Here is a 21450-nt window from a genome sequence, read left to right on the forward strand (position 1 = left end):
GACACTTAGACGCTTGTGCACGTACACACAGTCAGTATAGAATAGATTCTGTCCGAGAGTCCTTCCTTGTGGATAACATAGTTCTTTAAACATAGGATGTTAGATATGATTTGGGATTAGGTTGACTTGACCCCCCAGACTTTTTGTCTCCACATGTAGAGCTAAATGTCAAGTCCCCGTCACCCCCTAGTTGCACGTCAATTACACGTCATACTGCTGCGCGCGCATTTAGGCCAAGTATTATCTTATAGATCCACCTATGTATGACATCATAACCAATCATGTTCCTTTTCACTCATTATTACACCCATTTTCTAGTTATGCAGACCAAACGTCAATGTCCTTATCAATTGTTACGCCTACTGTATTCATTTCATTGTAATGTATGTTCTATAAAAGCAATTTCCTGTCAATAAAGTATGTACTTCACTTCCTGAACCCCCGTGGTGACGGAACCTGAAGGCCGCGACTCGAGTCGGCCATTTTGGAATAAAGCCCATTCAGAAACCTCTTATACCACGGATTCTGCCTCTTATTATTCTGAGCTATTTTATTTAAGACTCCGTATGAAATTCAGTCCAGGTAATAGAATATTTACCACAACATGATGAAAGGAAAATTAAATGAAAGAGCAGCCCATACATCCCCTGACACTGAATAGCGAGTGTTGGAGCCTGAAAGTGTTGCTGAGTGTGAAAGTCTGTTGCTCTTACCCGATTAATAGTACTTGGGTCTGCATGAGATGATCTGTGCCTTCGACCAATGAAGAGCACAATATCTGTAGTGTCTGCCGCAGAGGAGAGACACTGGTGCACTGCATTGAGACATTGAGACTTTCGAGTGAGCTGTGAGTGTTTGCCAGGAGGGCACTCCAACGGATACTGAAAAGCACTATTTTCATGGAAGGCCTGAATCAAGAGGCCCAATGCGACAATGGAAGCAGATTTGATGGACGATAGAAGCCTACCAGAGAGGCTTAGAACGGATTTTGGGTATAGTTGTGGTTGTACAAGTGTTTCCAGTGCCACTGTATGAATTGGGTGTTGGATATGTTCATCCAAAATGGTCCTGAAGTAGTGTTCTGTCTGTACTCTGATAAAGGATATTCCTATTTCACCTAGCAATGAATTAGGATTTGCCTGCGTAATGGCAAAAGGAGGGTCTGAGGTTCTTTAATTTTGACTCCATTTTACATTCACCGCCATTTTGTGTTGCCTTTACACAGGCTGCTCGATTCACAAAGTGTCTCTGCCCCTTGGACTGCAATGTGTCAAAAACCCCCTCCGTCCTTGTCTTGAAACCCATCTCAGACAGCAGCCGGCCTAAACTAATCCTTGTCTGGACTCCCTAATCTCTATATCAACTATCTGTTAGCCTTTAGTATTCTTCTTGTGCCGTATCTTATCTTTTGGCCTTCGCTATTCTCTCCCTGTGTTTTCCTATTCCACAACTTTTCCTTTGAAGCACACACACATGTTCTGCCATTGCTGATTGACCTATGGGTGCTGTCATTGATTGACTTATGGGATTGGGCAAAAACACGACTCAAGGGGGACGTTCTGGTTACATGATGCCTTGTTTTGAATGTTTTCCTTTTGGCTAATATTTGGCACATTTTGTATATCCATATTGGCATTTTGCATGCTTGCATGAGCCAGGACTGCCCCTTTCTTTTATGCTGAGTTTGTAACCCTCACATATATAAGACCCCAGTGAACTGTACTCTTTGGACTGCCTCATTCAGTTGCTGCGGCTTCTGGGTGACGTAGTCAAACTCATTTTGAGTTTAATAAAGATGTTCTTTTATATTTCAGTTTCTGTGCCAACTTCTTTTTTTTGTTAGTTTAATCCTGAGAAGGAGTTCTGAGTTTCTTCAGTCCTCCCTGGACAGGAAACAAACATCCTAGGAGCGGTTTCGGGCTTTCAGACCTCATCAGCCAGGATAGCTTTTCTCCAGTGGCATGGAGAGCACAGGACCCACGTCTGGGCATACCTGTCCCACTCGGGGTGACAAATGCAAAAAAAACAATTGATGGATTGAATGCAGAGCTATGTCATACATTCACTCCAGTACAGAGATGTGTGCCTAAATCCATCTTTTTTGCTCACTATACCATTCCAGTTTGAACCCAGCCATATGCAAATCAGTCTGAATCCAGAGGCCAATTAGAACAGTCCAGCCCGAACTGCCAGGCCAGGTCCTCCCTGGACTGGAAACAACCATCCTAGGACCGGTTTCGGGCTTTCAGCCAGGATAGCTTGATTCTAGTGGCATGGAGAGCACGGGACCCACGTCTGGGCATACCCGTCCCACTAGTGGTGACAAATGCAAAAAGAACAATTGATGGACAGAATGCAGAGCAATGTCATACATTCACCCAAGTACAGAGATCTCGGCCTAAATCCATCGTTTTTAAGCTCACCATGCCATTCCAGTTTGAACTCAGCCATATGCAAATCAGTCTTGACCCTGCACCCAATGGGAACAGTCCAGCCCGAACTGCCAGGCCAGTTCCTCCCTGGACTGGAAACAAGCATCATAGGAAAGGTTTAGGGCTTTCAGCCCTCATCAGCCAGCACAGCTGGGTTCCAGTGGCATGGAGAGCACGAGACCCACGTCTGAGCATCCCCGTCCCACTGGGGTGACAAATGCAAAAAAAACTATTGATATACAGAATGCAGAACAATGTCATACATTCACCCCAGGACAGAGATCTGGGCCTAAATCCATCGTTTTTTTGCTCACCATGCCATTCCTGTTTGTGCACAGCCATATGCATATCAGGCTTGACCCTGCACCCAATGGGAACAGTCCAGCCCGAACTGCCAGGCCAGGTCCTCCCTGGACAGGAAACAAGCATCCTAGGACCGGTTTCGGGTTTTCAGCCCTCATCAGCCAGGATAGCTTTTCTCCAGTGGCATGGAGAGCACAGGACCCACGTCGGGCATACCCGTCCCACTCGGGGTGACAAATGCAAAAAGAACAATTGATGGACAGAATGCAGAGCTATGTCATACATTCACTCCAGTACAGAGATCTGTGCCTAAATCCATCTTTTTTGCTCACTATACCATTCCAGTTTGAACCCAGCCACATTCAAAGCAGTCTGAATCCTGTGGCCAATTGGAACAGCCCAGCCCGAACTGCCAGGCCAGGTCCTCCCTGGACTGGAAACAAGCATCCTAGGACCGGTTTCGGGCTTTCAGCCCTCATCAGCCAGGATAGCTTGACTCCAGTGGCATGGAGAGCACGGGACCCTGTCTGGGCATACCCATCCCACTCGGGGTGACAAATGCAAAAAGAACTATTGATGTACAGAATGCAGAGCGATGTCATACAATCACCCCAGTACAGAGATCAAGGCCTAAATCCATAGTTTTTTTGCTCAACATGCCATTCCATTTTGGACCCAGCCATATGCAAATCAGTCTTGACCCTACACCCAATGGGAACATCCCAGCCTGAACTGCCAGGCCAGGCCCTCCCTGGACTGGAAACAAGCGTCCTAGGACCGGTTTCGGGCTTTCAGCCCTCATCAGCCAGGATAGCTTGACTCCAGTGGCATGGAGAGCACGGGACCCTGTCTGGGCATACCCATCCCACTCGGGGTGACAAATGCAAAAAGAAAAATTGATGGACAGAATTCAGAGCAATGTCATACGTTCACCCCAGTACAGAGATCTCGGCCTAAATCCATCGTTTTTTAGCTCACCATGCCATTCCAGCTTGAACCCGGCTATATGCAAATCAGTCTTGACCCTGCACCCAATGGGAACAGTCCAGCCCGAACTGCCAGGCCAGTTCCTCCCTGGACTGAAAGCAAGCATCCTATTAAAGGTTTAGGGCTTTCAGCCCTCATCTGCCGGGATAGCTGGACTCCAGTGGCATGGAGAGCACGGGACCCACGTCTGGGCATACCCATCCCACTTGGGGTGACACATGCAAAAAGAACAATTGATGGAAAGAATGCAGAGCAATGTCATATATTTACCCCAGTACAGAGATCTGGGCCTAAATCCATAGTTTTTTAGCTCACCATGCCATTCCATTTTGAACCCAGCCATATGCAAATCAGTCTTGACCCTGCACCCAATGGGAACAGCCCAGCGCGGACTGCCAGGCCAGGTCCTCCCTGGACAGAAAACAAGCATGCTAGGACCGGTTTCGGGCTTTCAGCCCTCATCAGCCAGCATAGCTGGATTCCAGTGGCATGGAGAGCACAAGACCCACGTCTGAGCATACCCGTCCCACGCGGAGTGACAAATGCAAAAAGAACTATTGATGTACAGAATGCAGAGCAATGTCATACATTCACCCCAGTACAGAGATCTCGGCCTAAATCCATTGTTTTTTAGTTCACCATGCCATTCCAGTTTGAACCCAGCCATTTGCAAATCAGTCTTGACCCTGTACCCAATGGGAACAGTCCAGCCCGAACTGCCAGGCCAGGTCCTCCCTGGAGTGGAAACAAGCTTCATAGCAAAGGTTTAGGGCTCTTAGCCCTCATCAGCCAGGATAGCTGGACTCCAGTGGCATGGAGAGCACAAACCCACGTCTGAGCATACACTTCCCACTCGGGGTGACAAATGCAAAAAGAACTATTGATGTACAGAATGCAGAACAATGTCATACATTCACCCCAGGACAGAGATCTGGGCCTAAATCCATCGTTTTTTTGCTCACCATGCCATTCCTGTTTGGACAAAGCCATATGCAAATCAGTCTTGACCCTGCACCTAATGGGAACAGTCCAGCCCGAACTGCCAGGCCAGGTCCTCCCTGGACTGGAAACAAGCATCATAGGACTGGTTTAGGGCTTTAAGCCCTCATCAGCCAGGATAGCTGGATTCCAGTGGCATGGAGAGCACAAACCCACGTCTGAGCTTACCCTTCCCACTCGGGGTGACAAATGCAAATAGAACAATTGATGGACAGAATGCAGAGCTATGTCACACATTCACTCCAGTACAGAGATCTGTGCCTAAATCCATCTTTTTTTGCTCACCATGCCATTCCAGTTTGGATCCAGCCATATGCAAATCAGTCTTGACCGTGCACCTAATGGGAACAGTCCAGATCGAACTGCCAGGCCAGGTCCTCCCTGGACTGGAAACAAGCATCGTAGGACTGGTTTCGGGCTTTCAGCCCTCATCAGCCAGGATAGCTTTGTCTCCAGTGGCATTGAGAGCACGGGACCCACGTCTGGGCTTACCCAGCCCACTCGGGGTGACAAATGCAAAAAGAACAATTAATGGAAAGAATGCAGAGCAATGTCATACATTCACCCCAGAACAGAGATCTCGGCCTAAATCCATCGTTTTTTAGCTCACCATGCCATTCCAGTTTGAACCCAGCCATATGCAAATCAGTCTTGACCCTGCACCCAATGGGAACAGTCCAGCCCGAACTGCCAGGCCAGGTCCTCCCTGGACTGAAAACAAGCATCATAGGAAAGGATTAGGGCTTTCAGCCCTCATCAGCCAGCATAGCTGGATTCCAGTGGCATGGAGAGCACAAGACCCACGTCTGAGCATACCCGTCCCACTCGGGGTGACAAATGCAAAAAGAACTATTGAACTACAGAATGCAGAACAATGTCATACATTCACCCCAGGACAGACATCTGGGCCTAAATCCATCGTTTTTTCTCTCACCATGCCATTCCTGTTTGGACATAGCCATATGCAAATCAGTCTTGACCCTGCACCCAATGGGAACAGTCCAGCCCGAACTGCCAGGCCAGGTCCTCCCTAGACAGGAAACAAGCATCCTAGAACCGGTTTTGGGCTTTCAGCCCTCATCAGCCAGGATAGCTTTTCTCCAGTGGCATGGAGAGCACAGGACCCACGTCTGGGCATACCCGTCCCACCCGGGGTGACAAATGCAAAAAGAACAATTGATGGACAGAATGCAGAGCTATGTCATGCATTCACTCCAGTACAGAGATCTGTGCCTACATCCATCTTTTTTGCTCACTATACCATTCCAGTTTGAACCCAGCCGTATGCAAAGCAGTCTGAATCCTGTGGCCAATTGGAACAGTCCAGCCCGAACTGCCGGGCCAGGTCCTCCCTGGACTGGAAACAAGCATCCTAGGACCAGATTCGGGCTTTCACCCCTCTTCAGCCAGGATAGCTTGATTCCAGTGGCATGGAGAGCGCGGGACCCACGTCTGGGCATACCCATCCCACTCGTGGTGACAAATGCAAAAAGAACAATTGATGGACCGAATGCAGAGCAATGTCATACATTCACCCCAGTACAGAGATCTGGGCCTAAATCCATCGTTTTTTTGCTCACCATGCCATTCCAGTTTGGACCCTGCATCCAATGGGAACAGCCCAGCCCGAACTGCCAGCCCCCCCCTGGACTGTAAACAAGCATCCTAGGACCGGTTTCGGGCTTTCAGCCCTCATCAGCCAGGATAGCTTGACTCCAGTGGCATGGAGAGCATGGGACCCATGTCTGAGTAAACCCGTCCCACTCATGGTGACAAATGCAAAAAGAACACTTGATGGACAGAATGCAGAGCAATGTCATAGATTCACCCCAGTACAGAGATCTCGGCCTAAATCCATTGTTTTTTAGCTCACCATGCCATTCCAGTCTGAACCCAGCCATATGCAAATCAGTCTTGACCCTGCACCCAATGGAAACAGTCCAGTCCGAACTGCCAGGCCAGTTCCTCCCTGGACTGAAAGCAAGCATCCTAGGAAAGGTAGGGCTTTCAGCCCTCATCAGCCAGGATAGCTGGACTCCAGTGGCATGGAGAGCACGGGACCCACGTCTGGGCATACCCATCCCACTCGGGGTGGCAAACGCAAAAAGAACTATTGATGTACAGAATGCAGAGCGATGTCATACATTCACCCCAGTTCAGAGATCTGTGCCTAAATCTATAGTTTTTTTGCTCACCATGCCATTCCAGTTTGGACCCAGCCATATACAAATCAGTCTTGACTCTGCACCCAATGGGAACATCCCAGCCTGAACTGCCAGGCCAGGCCCTCCCTGGACTGGAACCAAGCATCCTAGGACCGGTTTCGGGCTTTCAGCCCTCATCAGCCAGGATAGCTTGACTCCAGTGGCATGGAGAGCACGGGACCCTGTCTGGGCATACCCGTCCCACTCGGGGTGACAAATGCAATAAGAATAATTGATGGAAAGAATACAGAGCAATGTCATACATTCACCCCAGTACATAGATCTCTACCTCCACGTCTGGGCATACCCATCCCACTCGAGGTGACAAATACAAAAAGAACTTTTGATGGACAGAATGCAGAGCAATGTCATGTATTCACCCCAGCACACAGATCTGGACCTAAATCCATCGTTTTTTGCTCACCATGCTATTCCAGTTTGGACCCAGCCATATGCAAATCAGTCTTGACCCTGCACCCAATGGGATCATCCCAGCCCGAACTGCCAGGCCAGGTCCTCCCTGGACTGGAAGCAAGCATCCTAGGACTGGTTTCGGTCTTTCAGCCCTCATCAGCCAGGATAGCTTGACTCCAGTGGCATGGAGAGCATGGGGCCCATGTCTGAGCATACTCGTCCCACTCGTGGTGACAAATGCAAAAAGAACAATTGATGGATAGAATGTAGAGCAATGTCATACATTCACCCCAGTACAGAGATCTCGGCCTAAATCCATCGTTTTTTGCTCACCATGCCACTCCAGTTTAGACGCAGCCATATGCAAATCAGTCTTGACCCTGCACCCAATGGGAACAGTCCAGCCCAAACTGCCGGGCCAGGTCCTCCCTGGACTGGAAACAAGCATCCTAGGACCATTGTTGGGGTTTCACCCCTCTTCAGCCAGGATAGCTTGACTCCAGTACCATGGAGAGCACAGGACCCACATCTGGGCATACCCGTCGAATTTGGGGTGACCACTGCAAAAAGAAAAATTGATAGACAGAATGCAGAGCTATGTCACACATTCACTCCAGTACAGAGATCTGTGCCTAAAACCATCTTTTTTGCTCACTATACCATTCCAGTTTGAACCCAGCCATATGCTAATCAGTATGAATCCTGTGGCCAATTGGAACAGTCCAGCCCGAACTACCAGGCCAGGTCCTCCCTGGACTGGAAACAAGCATCCTAGGACCGGTTTCGGGCTTTCACCCCTCTTCAGCCAGGATAGCTTGATTCCAGAGGCATGGAGAGCACGGGACCCACGTCTGGACATACCCGTCCCACTCGTGGTGACAAATGCAAAAAGAACAATTGATGGACAGAATGCAGAGCAATGTCATACGTTCACCCCAGTACAGAGATCTCGGCCTAAATCCATCGTTTTTTAGCTCACCATGCCATTCCAGTCTGAACCCAGCCATATGCAAATCAGTCTTGACCCTGCACCCAATGGGAACAGTCCAGTCCGAACTGCCAGGCCAGTTCCTCCCTGGACTGAAAGCAAGCATCCTAGGACCGGTTTCGGGCTTTCACCCCTTTTCAGCCAGGATAGCTTGATTCCAGTGGCATGGAGAGCACGGGACCCACGTCTGGGCATACCCATCCCACTCGGGGTGACACATGCAAAAAGAACTATTGATGTACAGAATGCAGAGCGATGTCATACATTCACCCCAGTACAGAGATCAGGGCCTAAATCCATAGTTTTTTTGCTCAACATGCCATTCCAGTTTGGACCCAGCCATATGCAAATCAGTCTTGACCCTGCACCCAATGGGAACATCCCAGCCTGAACTGCCAGGCCAGGTCCTCCCTGGACTGGAAACAAGCATCCTAGGACCGGTTTCAGGCTTTCAGCCCTCATCAGCCAGGATAGCTTGACTCCAGTGGCATGGAGAGCACGGGACCCTGTCTGGGCATACCCGTCCCACTCGGGGTGACAAATGCAAAAAGAATAATTGATGGAAAGAATGCAGAGCAATGTCATACATTCACCCCAGTACATAGATCTCTACCTCCACGTCTGGGCATACCCGTCCCACTCGTGGTGACAAATGCAAAAAGAACTATTGATGTACAGAATGCAGAGCGATGTCATACATTCACCCCAGTACAGAGATCAGGGCCTAAATCCATAGTTTTTTTGCTCAACATGCCATTCCAGTTTGGACCCAGCCATATGCAAATCAGTCTTGAGCCTGCTCCCAATGGGAACATCCCAGCCTGAACTGCCAGGCCAGGTCCTCCCTGGACTGGAAACAAGCATCCTAGGACCGGTTTCAGGCTTTCAGCCCTCATCAGCCAGGATAGCTTTTCTCCAGTGGCATGGAGAGCACAGGACCCACGTCTGGGCATACCCGTCCCACCCGGGGTGACAAATGCAAAAAGAACAATTGATGCACAGAATGCAGAGCTATGTCATGCATTCACTCCAGTACAGAGATCTGTGCCTACATCCATCTTTTTTGCTCACTATACCATTCCAGTTTGAACCCAGCCGTATGCAAATCAGTCTGAATCCTGTGGCCAATTGGAACAGTCCAGCCCGAACTGCCGGGCCAGGTCCTCCCTGGACTGGAAACAAGCATCCTAGGACCAGATTCGGGCTTTCATCCCTCTTCAGCCAGGATAGCTTGATTCCAGTGGCATGGAGAGCGCGGGACCCACGTCTGGGCATACCCATCCCACTCGTGGTGACAAATGCAAAAAGAACAATTGATGGACCGAATGCAGAGCAATGTCATACATTCACCCCAGTACAGAGATCTGGGCCTAAATCCATCGTTTTTTTGCTCACCATGCCATTCCAGTTTGGACGCTGCACCCAATGGGAACAGCCCAGCCCGAACTGCCAGGCCCCCCCTGGACTGGAAACAAGCATCCTAGGACCGGTTTCGGGCTTTCAGCCCTCATCAGCCAGGATAGCTTGACTCCAGTGGCATGGAGAGCATGGGACCCATGTCTGAGTAAACCCGTCCCACTCATGGTGACAAATGCAAAAATAACACTTGATGGACAGAATGCAGAGCAATGTCATAGATTCACCCCAGTACAGAGATCTCGGCCTAAATCCATTGTTTTTTAGCTCACCATGCCATTCCAGTCTGAACCCAGCCATATGCAAATCAGTCTTGACCCTGCACCCAATGGAAACAGTCCAGTCCGAACTGCCAGGCCAGTTCCTCCCTGGACTGAAAGCAAGCATCCTAGGAAAGGTAGGGCTTTCAGCCCTCATCAGCCAGGATAGCTGGACTCCAGTGGCATGGAGAGCACGGGACCCACGTCTGGGCATACCCATCCCACTCGGGGTGACAAATGCAAAAAGAACTATTGATGTACAGAATGCAGAGCGATGTCATACATTCACCCCAGTTCAGAGATCTGTGCCTAAATCTATAGTTTTTTTGCTCACCATGCCATTCCAGTTTGGACCCAGCCATATACAAATCAGTCTTGACTCTGCACCCAATGGGAACATCCCAGCCTGAACTGCCAGGCCAGGCCCTCCCTGGACTGGAACCAAGCATCCTAGGACCGGTTTCGGGCTTTCAGCCCTCATCAGCCAGGATAGCTTGACTCCAGTGGCATGGAGAGCACGGGACCCTGTCTGGGCATACCCGTCCCACTCGGGGTGACAAATGCAATAAGAATAATTGATGGAAAGAATGCAGAGCAATGTCATACATTCACCCCAGTACATAGATCTCTACCTCCACGTCTGGGCATACCCATCCCACTCGAGGTGACAAATACAAAAAGAACTTTTGATGGACAGAATGCAGAGCAATGTCATGTATTCACCCCAGCACACAGATCTGGACCTAAATCCATCGTTTTTTGCTCACCATGCTATTCCAGTTTGGACCCAGCCATATGCAAATCAGTCTTGACCCTGCACCCAATGAGAACATCCCAGCCCGAACTGCCAGGCCAGGTCCTCCCTGGACTGGAAGCAAGCATCCTAGGACTGGTTTCGGTCTTTCAGCCCTCATCAGCCAGGATAGCTTGACTCCAGTGGCATGCAGAGCATGGGGCCCATGTCTGAGCATACTCGTCCCACTCGTGGTGACAAATGCAAAAAGAACAATTGATGGATAGAATGTAGAGCAATGTTATACATTCACCCCAGTACAGAGATCTCGGCCTAAATCCATCGTTTTTTGCTCACCATGCCACTCCAGTTTGGACGCAGCCATATGCAAATCAGTCTTGACCCTGCACCCAATGGGAACAGTCCAGCCCAAACTGCCGGGCCAGGTCCTCCCTGGACTGGAAACAAGCATCCTAGGACCATTGTTGGGGTTTCACCCCTCTTCAGCCAGGATAGCTTGACTCCAGTACCATGGAGAGCACAGGACCCACATCTGGGCATACCCGTCGAATTTGGGGTGACCACTGCAAAAAGAAAAATTGATAGACAGAATGCAGAGCTATGTCACACATTCACTCCAGTACAGAGATCTGTGCCTAAAACCATCTTTTTTGCTCACTATACCATTCCAGTTTGAACCCAGCCATATGCTAATCAGTATGAATCCTGTGGCCAATTGGAACAGTCCAGCCCGAACTGCCAGGCCAGGTCCTCCCTGGACTGGAAACAAGCATCCTAGGACCGGTTTCGGGCTTTCACCCCTCTTCAGCCAGGATAGCTTGATTCCAGTGGCATGGAGAGCACGGGACCCACGTCTGGACATACCCGTCCCACTCGTGGTGACAAATGCAAAAAGAACAATTGATGGACAGAATGCAGAGCAATGTCATACGTTCACCCCAGTACAGAGATCTCGGCCTAAATCCATCGTTTTTTAGCTCACCATGCCATTCCAGTCTGAACCCAGCCATATGCAAATCAGTCTTGACCCTGCACCCAATGGGAACAGTCCAGTCCGAACTGCCAGGCCAGTTCCTCCCTGGACTGAAAGCAAGCATCCTAGGACCGGTTTCGGGCTTTCACCCCTTTTCAGCCAGGATAGCTTGATTCCAGTGGCATGGAGAGCACGGGACCCACGTCTGGGCATACCCATCCCACTCGGGGTGACAAATGCAAAAAGAACTATTGATGTACAGAATGCAGAGCGATGTCATACATTCACCCCAGTACATAGATCTCTACCTCCACGTCTGGGCATACCCGTCCCACTCGTGGTGACAAATGCAAAAAGAACAATTGATGGACAGAATGTAGAGCAATGTCATACATTCACCTAAGTACAGAGATCTGGGCCTAAATCCATCGTTTTTTTGCTCACCATGCCATTCCAGTTTGGACGCTGCACCCAATGGGAACAGCCCAGCCCGAACTGCCAGGTCCTCCCTGGACTGGAAACAAGCATCCTAGGACCGGTTTCAGGCTTTCAGCCCTCATCAGCCAGGATAGCTTGACTCCAGTGGCATGGAGAGCACGGGACCCTGTCTGGGCATTCCCGTCCCACTCGGGGTGACAAATGCAAAAAGAATAATTGATGGAAAGAATGCAGAGCTATGTCATACATTCACCCCAGTACATAGATCTCTACCTCCACGTCTGGGCATACCCGTCCCACTCGTGGTGACAAATGCAAAAAGAACAATTGATGGACAGAATGTAGAGCAATGTCATACATTCACCTAAGTACAGAGATCTCGGCCTAAATCCATCGTTTTTTGCTCACCATGCCATTCCAGTTTGGACGCAGCCATATGCAAATCAGTCTTGACCCTGCACCCAATGGGAACAGTCCAGCCCAAACTGCCGGGCCAGGTCCTCCCTGGACTGGAAACCAGCATCCTAGGACCATTGTTGGGGTTTCACCCCTCTTCAGCCAGGATAGCTTCACTCCAGTACCATGGAGAGCACAGGACCCACATCTGGGCATACCCGTCGAATTTGGGGTGACCACTGCAAAAAGAAAAATTGATGGACAGAATGCAGAGCTATGTCACACATTCACTCCAGTACAGAGATCTGTGCCTAAATCCATCTTTTTTTGCTCACCATGCCATTCTAGTTTGGACCCAGCCATATGCAAATTAGTCTTGACCCTGCACCCAATGGGAACAGCCCAGCTCGAACTGCCAGGCCAGGACCTCCCTGGACTGGAAACAAGCATCCTAGGACCGGTTTCGGGCTTCAAGCCCTCATCAGCCAGGATAGCTTGACTCCAGTGGGGTGGAGATCAGAGTACCCATGTCTGAGCATACCCGTTCCACTCGTGGTGACAAATGCAAAAAGAACAATTGATGGACAGAATGCAGAGCAATGTCATACATTCACCCCAGTACAGAGATCTGTGCCTAAATCCAAAGTTTTTTTGCTCACCATACCAGTCCAATTGGGTACTTTCCTGCACAAAAAGTATTTCTGGAGTCTTATTCTTCTTTGTATGTGTGTTGCAGAATGCAGAACACATGTGGAGAGGAAAAAGCAGGGAGAAATAAAGATATTTCTCTTAACGCCAGCCTCAGACAGGTGCACCATTTCAGCACAAACCTATGTTAACACATTTTTGTAATATGAGTTAGCATCAAAATCCATGGGTAGACGCACTATAATGGAACACGTACCTAGCGCAAAGTAATGCAAGACAGCACAATTAGATATCTGCTTGTCTCTGTAAATACCAAAAATTATTTTGTGTCGGGCTGCGTCAAAAAAGAGATCCAACCCCAATGCAAAACCTTTGTAAAGCAAGGCCTAAATAAATTTCAGTTCATGATCCCAAAAATGAACAAGTTAAAATCTCTTAGTAAAATTCAGATGATAAGAAAAACCAACACAAACATAGCAGACCCGACTCTGGGGCCCCCAGACCCAACTACCAAGCCAAGAATGTATTTATTTGGGGGGTGTCACACCCAAAAGCTCCCCCCATCCCAGCAATCCCGTGCAGCTCAAGCTAAATCTGCTCATTTTTAGGTCTTGCGACCTGCGTTGCACTGCGCAGCAGTGCTTGCGCAGGCAAGAGTCCTTTTGTCCGGGTTTTGAAAATCGTGTGATTTTACCTTTGCGGCCTGCTATTGGCCTTTCCGTGCATGTTCTTTTGTAAAATAGACATCAATAGGCCAGAGGCGGGCACATTGCTCCGCCCCTGGCCTATTGGTGTCTATTACGCGCATTTCCTGCCAAATGGTTTCAATTATCGTGCCCAGACACGGGCGCGATAATTGAAAGCATATGGACACGCGCGCACCACTCGTGGCTTTGTTTTTCACAAAGGCGATCGCTTTCGCGATCGCCTTTCTTTTCCCTCCCCTTTGCTCCCTTGTTTTAAGTTTTAGCATGATTGTGTGATTTACTGTGTGTGAAAGTGAATGAATGTGCGCATCAATGAATGTTTGAATAGTCATTTAACAGTATGTATTTTGTAGATGTGTTGTAAATGTTATGTGCTGAAAAGATTAAAGATAGAGTTATACATGTTTCTTTTTTGTTTGTATTGAAGTGGAGAATTTGTAATTTAAATACATTTTTATTCATGTTATTTTTTGAAGGTCAAAACGACTGTCATGATAACTTCCTCTTAGAATCATCATTCACTCCGTTCAAAGATAAGGAAGAGAGGAGGTGGTGGGGCTAGACCGGAACATTATGCCCTGCCTACTTGCATGCATGAATAATTAATTTTTCCTGGCACACACCGTTGACATCACAAACGAGATGCACATAACCCTCCGAAGTGTGTCTAGCTTCAGCCCCTTGAAAACCATGACCATGTCACCCATTTTGGAAAAAACAATGGCAATTCCACAGTTCCTGGCATATTATTGACTGATTTCCAGTCAACCTTCCACCAAATCATGCAAATTTACAACATGTGATCAATAAATATCTTTGCTGATATCAAATACAGTGTAACCTAAAACACAAATATGTTCGTTCCAACATTGTAAAGGGTTCATGTTACCTTGTCATCCTTAAAAAGCTTGTTAGGTTCAGTGGGACCATAAAATCAACACTCTACTTTTACAACAATGATGAGTTGTTTAAATGGAGTTAATACAGGGTTAAAGCATTCTTGTGATACTTCCAAAAATACCAGCCTGACTCAGGATATACCTTTCTCTCAATATGTGCTTAATTTGTAAATGTATAAGTGTCTTGTCGTAAAGTTTTGGGCAGAATCTTAAAAAGGTGCCATCAAACGTTGGGTGAGCTAAACACCAAGGCTGCATGGTTTCCACCTCATGCTTCTTTCATCCACCACCTCACACTCCGTGCCCACTTACATCAGTCTTTCCGGTTCTTTTTCATCCCAGCTTTCTTTTATGTCAATGTTTTTCCTTCGTTCTCCTCCTTCTTTCCATCTCTTGCTTGCTCTGTGTCAGTTTGTTGAGGATAAATAAGTGTTCTTTCCCAGATTTTGGTACCGGTGAGCCTCACCGGCAACCACTGGCTCAAATTAAGCACTGCTCTCATTGATTCCAGTCTCCAGGAGCCAGCGTCATTCTATACACCCTGCTTAGGTCCTAGTTATTTTATGGGTATATCACACCAGGACTCACAGAGACAGAACAAATCTGTCCAGCCGGGATATGCTGAGGCTGGAAGCCAACATGCACCAGCACAAGCTGTGTGTGGTTGTGTGTGTAGTTGTGTGTGGTTGTGTGTGTGTGTGTGTGTGTGGTTGTGTGGGTGGCTGTGTGTGTGGTTGTGGTTGTGTGGTTGTGTGTGTGTGCTTGTGGTTGTGTGTGTGGTTGTGTGTGAGTGTGGTTGTGTGTGGTTGTGTGTGTGGTTGTGTGTGTTATGTTTGTGGTTGTGTATGTGTGGTTGTGTGTGTGTGGTTGTGTGTGTGGGTGTGTGGTTGTGTGTGTGTGGTTGTGTGTGTGTGCGTGGTTGTGTGTGTGTGTGGTTGTGTGTGGTTGTGTGTGTGGTTGTGTGTGTGTGTGTGTGTGGTTGTATGTGTGTGGTTGTGTGTGTGTGGTTGGGTGTGGTTGTGTGTGTCATTGTGGTTGTGTGTGTGGTTGTGTGTGTGGTTGTGTGTGGTTGTTTGAGTGGTTGTGTGTGGTTGTGTGTGTGTGGTTGTGTGTGTGTTGTGTTTGTGGTTGTGTGTGGTTGTGTGTGTGGTTGTGTGTGTGTGTGGTTGTGTGTGTGTGGTTGTGTGTGTGGTTGTGTGTGTGTGGTTGTATGTGTGGTTGTGTGTGTGGTTGTGTGTGTTGTTGTGGTTGTGTGTGTGGTTGTGTGTGGTTGTGGTGGTTATGTGTGTGGTTGTGGTGGTTGTGTGTGTGGTTGTGTGTGTGGTTGTGGTTGTGTGTGTGGTTGTGTGTGTGTGTTGTGTTTGTGGTGGTGTGTGTGGTTATGTGTATGTGGTTTTGTGTGTGGTTGTGTGTGTGGGTGTGGTTGTGTGTGTGTGGTTGGGCGTGGTTGTGTGATTACACATCACATAATTACACTGTATTCAATACAACATAAATACACTCCAAATGCCACTCAGTACTACATAATTGCACGTCACATAATCATTCTCTACTTAATGCAAGATAAATACACTCCACACAATACCACTCTGTGCCACATAAGAACACAACACATAATTACACTGTACTCAATGCAACATAAATACACACCTTTCACTCAAGTTTGTGCTATATAAAAAAACACACAAAAAAAGTAAAGTAAAGTAGAGTAATATTTCAAGTTCATTTGATAGATGATGTATTGGTTGTGGGGAAAAAAACACAAGAAGCACGTGAATACGTTCCTGCATAACTTCCATCCTTTGGGAGAATATTTCTGAGAGAGGGCATGTTAGGATAATGTTCTCCACTGCGCATGGCAGACATCCAGGTCCTGTGCAACGTTCCTGGTCCAGCACTACTCATGTTTATAGACTCATAAAGCTTTGAAATATGCATGAATTTCATGCATGAAATTCACATTTCCTTCATGGGTGCGAGATCACTTTCTTCAAACTGTCTGACTTTGGCAGAACATACTGGGGCATATCAACAAGGGCTTTATCTCTGCTTTTTTGGCTTTAAAAGCCAAAAAAGCAGAGATAAAACTAGCACCCTATCAACAACAGGGTGCTAACACGCAAATTTGCATGTTAGCACCCTTTTACTCTACGCTTCCCCTTGCATCTCTAATGAGATGCAAAGGGGGCGTTCCAGAGTAAAATAATAGGAGAAATGTTGCTAAGCGACATTTCTCCTATTATCAAGAATGTCGCTAACCCTGTTAGAGACAAAAAAAGCAGCGCTAACCGCGGTTAACGTTGCTTTTTTACGTCTGCTAATTTTCAGACTTAGCCATGATGTCCTATGGAAGGAGGATATCATGGCTAAGTTTGCCTGTCCCTATCAACAAGGTAACGTGTGATTATCGCTGGGTTTCCAGCGATAATCTCACGTTAGCCTGTTAGCGTGTAGATTTTTATCGCTATTGAGATAAGCGTTGCTAATAGCACGCTATCTCAGCGATAAAAATTCACGCTAGCCGGCGATAATTATCCTCACGCTAAGAGCGCTGAGCGATAATTATCGCCGGTTGTTATTGATATGCCCCACTGTGCTTCACTGGTGTGTCCAAGCAAACATCCTGCTTATCACCAGCACTATGAAAGAAGGCCACTCTCTATATACAGTTTATCACTTAAAACTTGTAATCGGACATGTTACAAAGATATTTCTACTGTAAGTCTGATCAAGTATGCATGCTTTACCTCTTTCTGCTTGACAAAAAATGCATCAATCAAACTGCGCTGGTCATTGGCATCTAATTGCTGGAGATATTTGACAAAAGTGCTGGTTACAAATGCGTCGAATTCTTCCGTGTTCCCGAGGACCTTCCTGTGTGCTCCGGGTAGGAATCCGATGAAAGGATAAGCATTATACAGCTGTGGGAAACACAAGAATCAGATGCACTGAGCAAATATGGCGAGCAAGGCCACAACCAACAGGTATTGATAAAGCCAATTCCTCTTGTTTTGTTATCGGGCACTCAAAGACAGGGAACGCTCCAGTCACACACAGGAAACAGTCATAAAGGCTGAGACAGAAACCAGTACACGAACACACAGTCAACCTTAACAAATTACCATTTATTTTGTGGCTAAAGTAAACTGTATGTGAGCATTTTTATCCCTCACATCTGCAACACAGACACAGCTGAATGAAATAAGTATTGGCATAGCCAATAGGTCTCACCTTTGGGACCTTATAAGTGTTTAGACGTGCAACAGTTGATGTTGTTGCACCAAGGATATTGTGCTGGATAACTAAACACTTATAAGGTCCCAAAGGCGAGACCTATTGGCTATGCCAATGCTTGTTTGAGATATAGTAGCTTCCGTACTGGTCTTTCCCACTCTGTACTGCATGTGGACTGGTATGAGGCAGCATTTGCCAGGGCTGCTCGTGTTTTCTAGCCAGGCCTTGAGGTTAGAGATGTGTTTTTTCTACTCCTTGGTTTATGGTGTACCCTGAAAGAACTTTAAACGAATGACTATTGCTGTATTTGCATTTCTATTGTTCATGAAGGTTTTATTACATTTGTGAAGGGTAAGAATAGGAACGACAAGGCTGTATCTCATTCTAAACTGAATCTGTGGCCTCCTGAGAGCTATAAGGAAAATGTTTTATATAAAACAATCATTAGAAAAGGCGATAGGACAAGCCTATTTTAGACACACACACGCACGCATGCACGCACGCATACACACACATGAAAAAATATGGTGACAAACGACAGACGTATGAGAACATGCACAAAGTACTAATGTGATGCGATTATAGTTCCCTGAGCAGACTCAATACATATAAACTTCAGTTATAGTTCATGAAAGTTGTTTTTAAATCACAAGTTTGTGTGTTTACAGATGAGAACCATATCCGATCTTCATCTTCCGTTGTAGATTTTGGTTATATCTTTGACATTATCCTTAGGAGACTTGTTTAAACAAAAGACGCCTTGTTATCCGGACATAGAGTAGTCCAAGTCCATTTATAACTTTGTTCGAAATAAAAAGGTTTATTTCATTCGGTCACAGAGAGAACAGCCAACACGTGTTTCGTCTATGGTTGATAATCCAAAAGACTTCCTCAGGGCTGTAATAAACAGATATACAGCACAATTACAAATTGTATCTCTCTCAAATTAGACGAGTTACAAACCTCCACCTAGGAGAGAGAACCCGTGTTTGTGAAAAAAGGTCAGGAAAACCAAGAAAGTAAAAAAACAAGGTGTGACAAAAGATGTGTTCAAGTCATCCCAGTAACACTCAATTAACATAGAAAAACCATGTCATCGAGTCGGGAAAAGATAGTCTTCTTAGATACTGAGCTTTTTGTGGCAGATGAAAAAATCAATAGTAGATTGTATAGAAAAAGTACCTCCTGTAATTCTACTCTGTATGCCACCAGTGCGCATCCTAAAGCCCAAGTAAACGCCATACCTTATGGTGAAATGTTTAGGGTACAGAGAAATAACAGTAGGGAGGATGATTTCCTTAGCTGTGTTAATGATATGGAAAAACGCTTTTTGGATAGAGGTTATAACAAGGATATTATTATTCAAGCCAAACAAAGATCATTGAGACTATGTAGAAAGGATACCCTAAAACAAAAAACTAAAGTTAAGGTTAATGAGACACAATACCTTAAATTAGTAAAGGATTACCATCCAAAGTCTCATAAGATCTACAATATCCTTAATAAACACTGGCACTTACTAACCTCTGACCCCACGCTAGGTGTTCATTTAAGCAGTAAACCCAGCATTGTATACAGAAGAGGTACGACCATTCGCAATCTGATCAGTCCAAGTTATCCCAGAAGTACTAAATCTGAATATTCCTGGCTGCACAAACAAAATATAGGGTCCTTCAAATGTGGACACTGTAGTATGTGCAGGTTTTCAATTCAAAATATTAAGGAATTTGAATACAATGGCTCAGCAAAATATAACATCTTTCAACACATAGATTGTTCAACCAAATTTGTGGTATATGCCATTCGCTGTAAGTGCCAAAAAATATACATTGGTAGTACCATTAGATGCCTTAAAGAAAGGATGGCTAAACACTTTAGAGCCCTCAAAAATGTTGACCTCAGGTATCCCCTGGCTAACCATGCTAAAGACTGCTCAAGCCAGAAAGGGAGTTCTTCTTTCTCTTTTTCTTTTCATGGCATTGAAAATTTACTGCCTGACAATCGTGGGGGTAACAGAGAACTTAGAGTCCGCCAATGTGAGGCGAAATGGATTCTAAAATTACGGGCTGTGGAACTGGGGCTCAACGTGGATTCAGAGCTACAATACTTCTTGGGCTGTTAGACTGCGCTACTGTATTACCTTAACTGTCCCATTGAATTATTGGACATGCTGCAGTCATATTTGCAATTACCTTAGAAGTGTGATGGGATTTCATGAATATTACTGACTGTATAAGAAACTGTATGCTATGTTGTTTACCCAATTGCATCTTTAACCAACATGATTGTTATGGTTGTTATCGGTTATAGAATATGAAATGTTATTGGTACCCCGTATAGGTTCTGTACTGTTAACCATATCTTTTATTGGGTTGTTTTAGGTAACCTCGAGCTAGTAACCTAGCAACTGTCTGTATCCCTTTTCTTTTCTTTTCTTTTCCCCTCTCGTCTCTCTCCCCATTAATCTCGTGGTTTCAAATTACTCTTTACTTTATATCTTACTATGCTCATGCTCATCATCATAACGGCATGCTTAGATTTGCACATAGCATTAGAATTGAATTTTATGTCTCTTAGTAAAAACTCAGGAAGCTAAACAGATTTACGCTGAGCCGTCATGGGATAGACTCTTTCGATCAATATAGGAAATAGATTATATCAGCGGCTACTAATTAGATTCGAGATTCGTGATTACTTTGTTGTCAATTAGCGGTTTGGTTTTTCCTTGGGATTTACTATTATTCCTTTTAAATAATATGTTGCAATATGATGGTGTCTGAAAGTAATCAACCACCGACGCTGTTTCCGTAACCTATTATAAGATGGCGCTGGTTTTAGAGACACAAACATCCTGTTAGTCCTTCTTTGATTCTTAAGAGCACCCGCCTCTTATTTATATGGAAAAACATGGCGCGTTTGCAAGACGCCAGCTGAGTGAGGCAAGATACGCCTTTACTCTTTGCCTCGTACTTGGAGGTAAGACATGAATTTTAGAATGCAGGTTATATGCAGGTTATACGGTTTTTGGTTTATTGTAAATATATAATTAGGTTTGATATGATATTGTGGGATAGCGTAATGGCTTTTTAATTTAATGCGTTTAGACGGCTCACAAATATTGTCGATAACAAATGTTTTGTGACCAATATTGTTGCGACTATTTGTAGAACGATTAGGACCGTATGGGTTTTTATAACAATATTTTCAAGCATACATATATGCTTTTCTTTTAATTTTATGTAACGGAACATTTTTCCGAAGGAAGCATCTAGTTGGGCTGGCAGGCATATATTTGGCCAACCCCACACATTATTTCCAGCTTAAGCTAATCACAAGTTGGAACTTGGGTGAGTGCTCTATGTTATTATGAATTAATTGTCGTGACACAGATTTATAGG

The 21450-nt window shown here is 46.1% G+C and overlaps 1 protein-coding gene across 1 annotated transcript in view; it reads right to left on the reverse strand.

Annotated features, from left to right (window-relative positions):
• The window catches only part of LOC146816631 (cytochrome P450 2K1-like), a 434887-nt gene that overhangs the window by 161315 nt on the left and 252122 nt on the right, over window positions 1–21450 (reverse strand). The window contains exon 5 of the mRNA XM_085610510.1: window positions 17566–17739. Within this exon, the coding sequence (XP_085466636.1) occupies window positions 17566–17739 (174 nt within the window). The remainder of the gene's footprint in view (window positions 1–17565; window positions 17740–21450) is intronic.

The sequence above is a fragment of the Triturus cristatus genome, chromosome 6 (assembly GCF_964204655.1).
Source record: "Triturus cristatus chromosome 6, aTriCri1.1, whole genome shotgun sequence".
Lineage (NCBI taxonomy): Eukaryota > Metazoa > Chordata > Amphibia > Caudata > Salamandridae > Triturus > Triturus cristatus.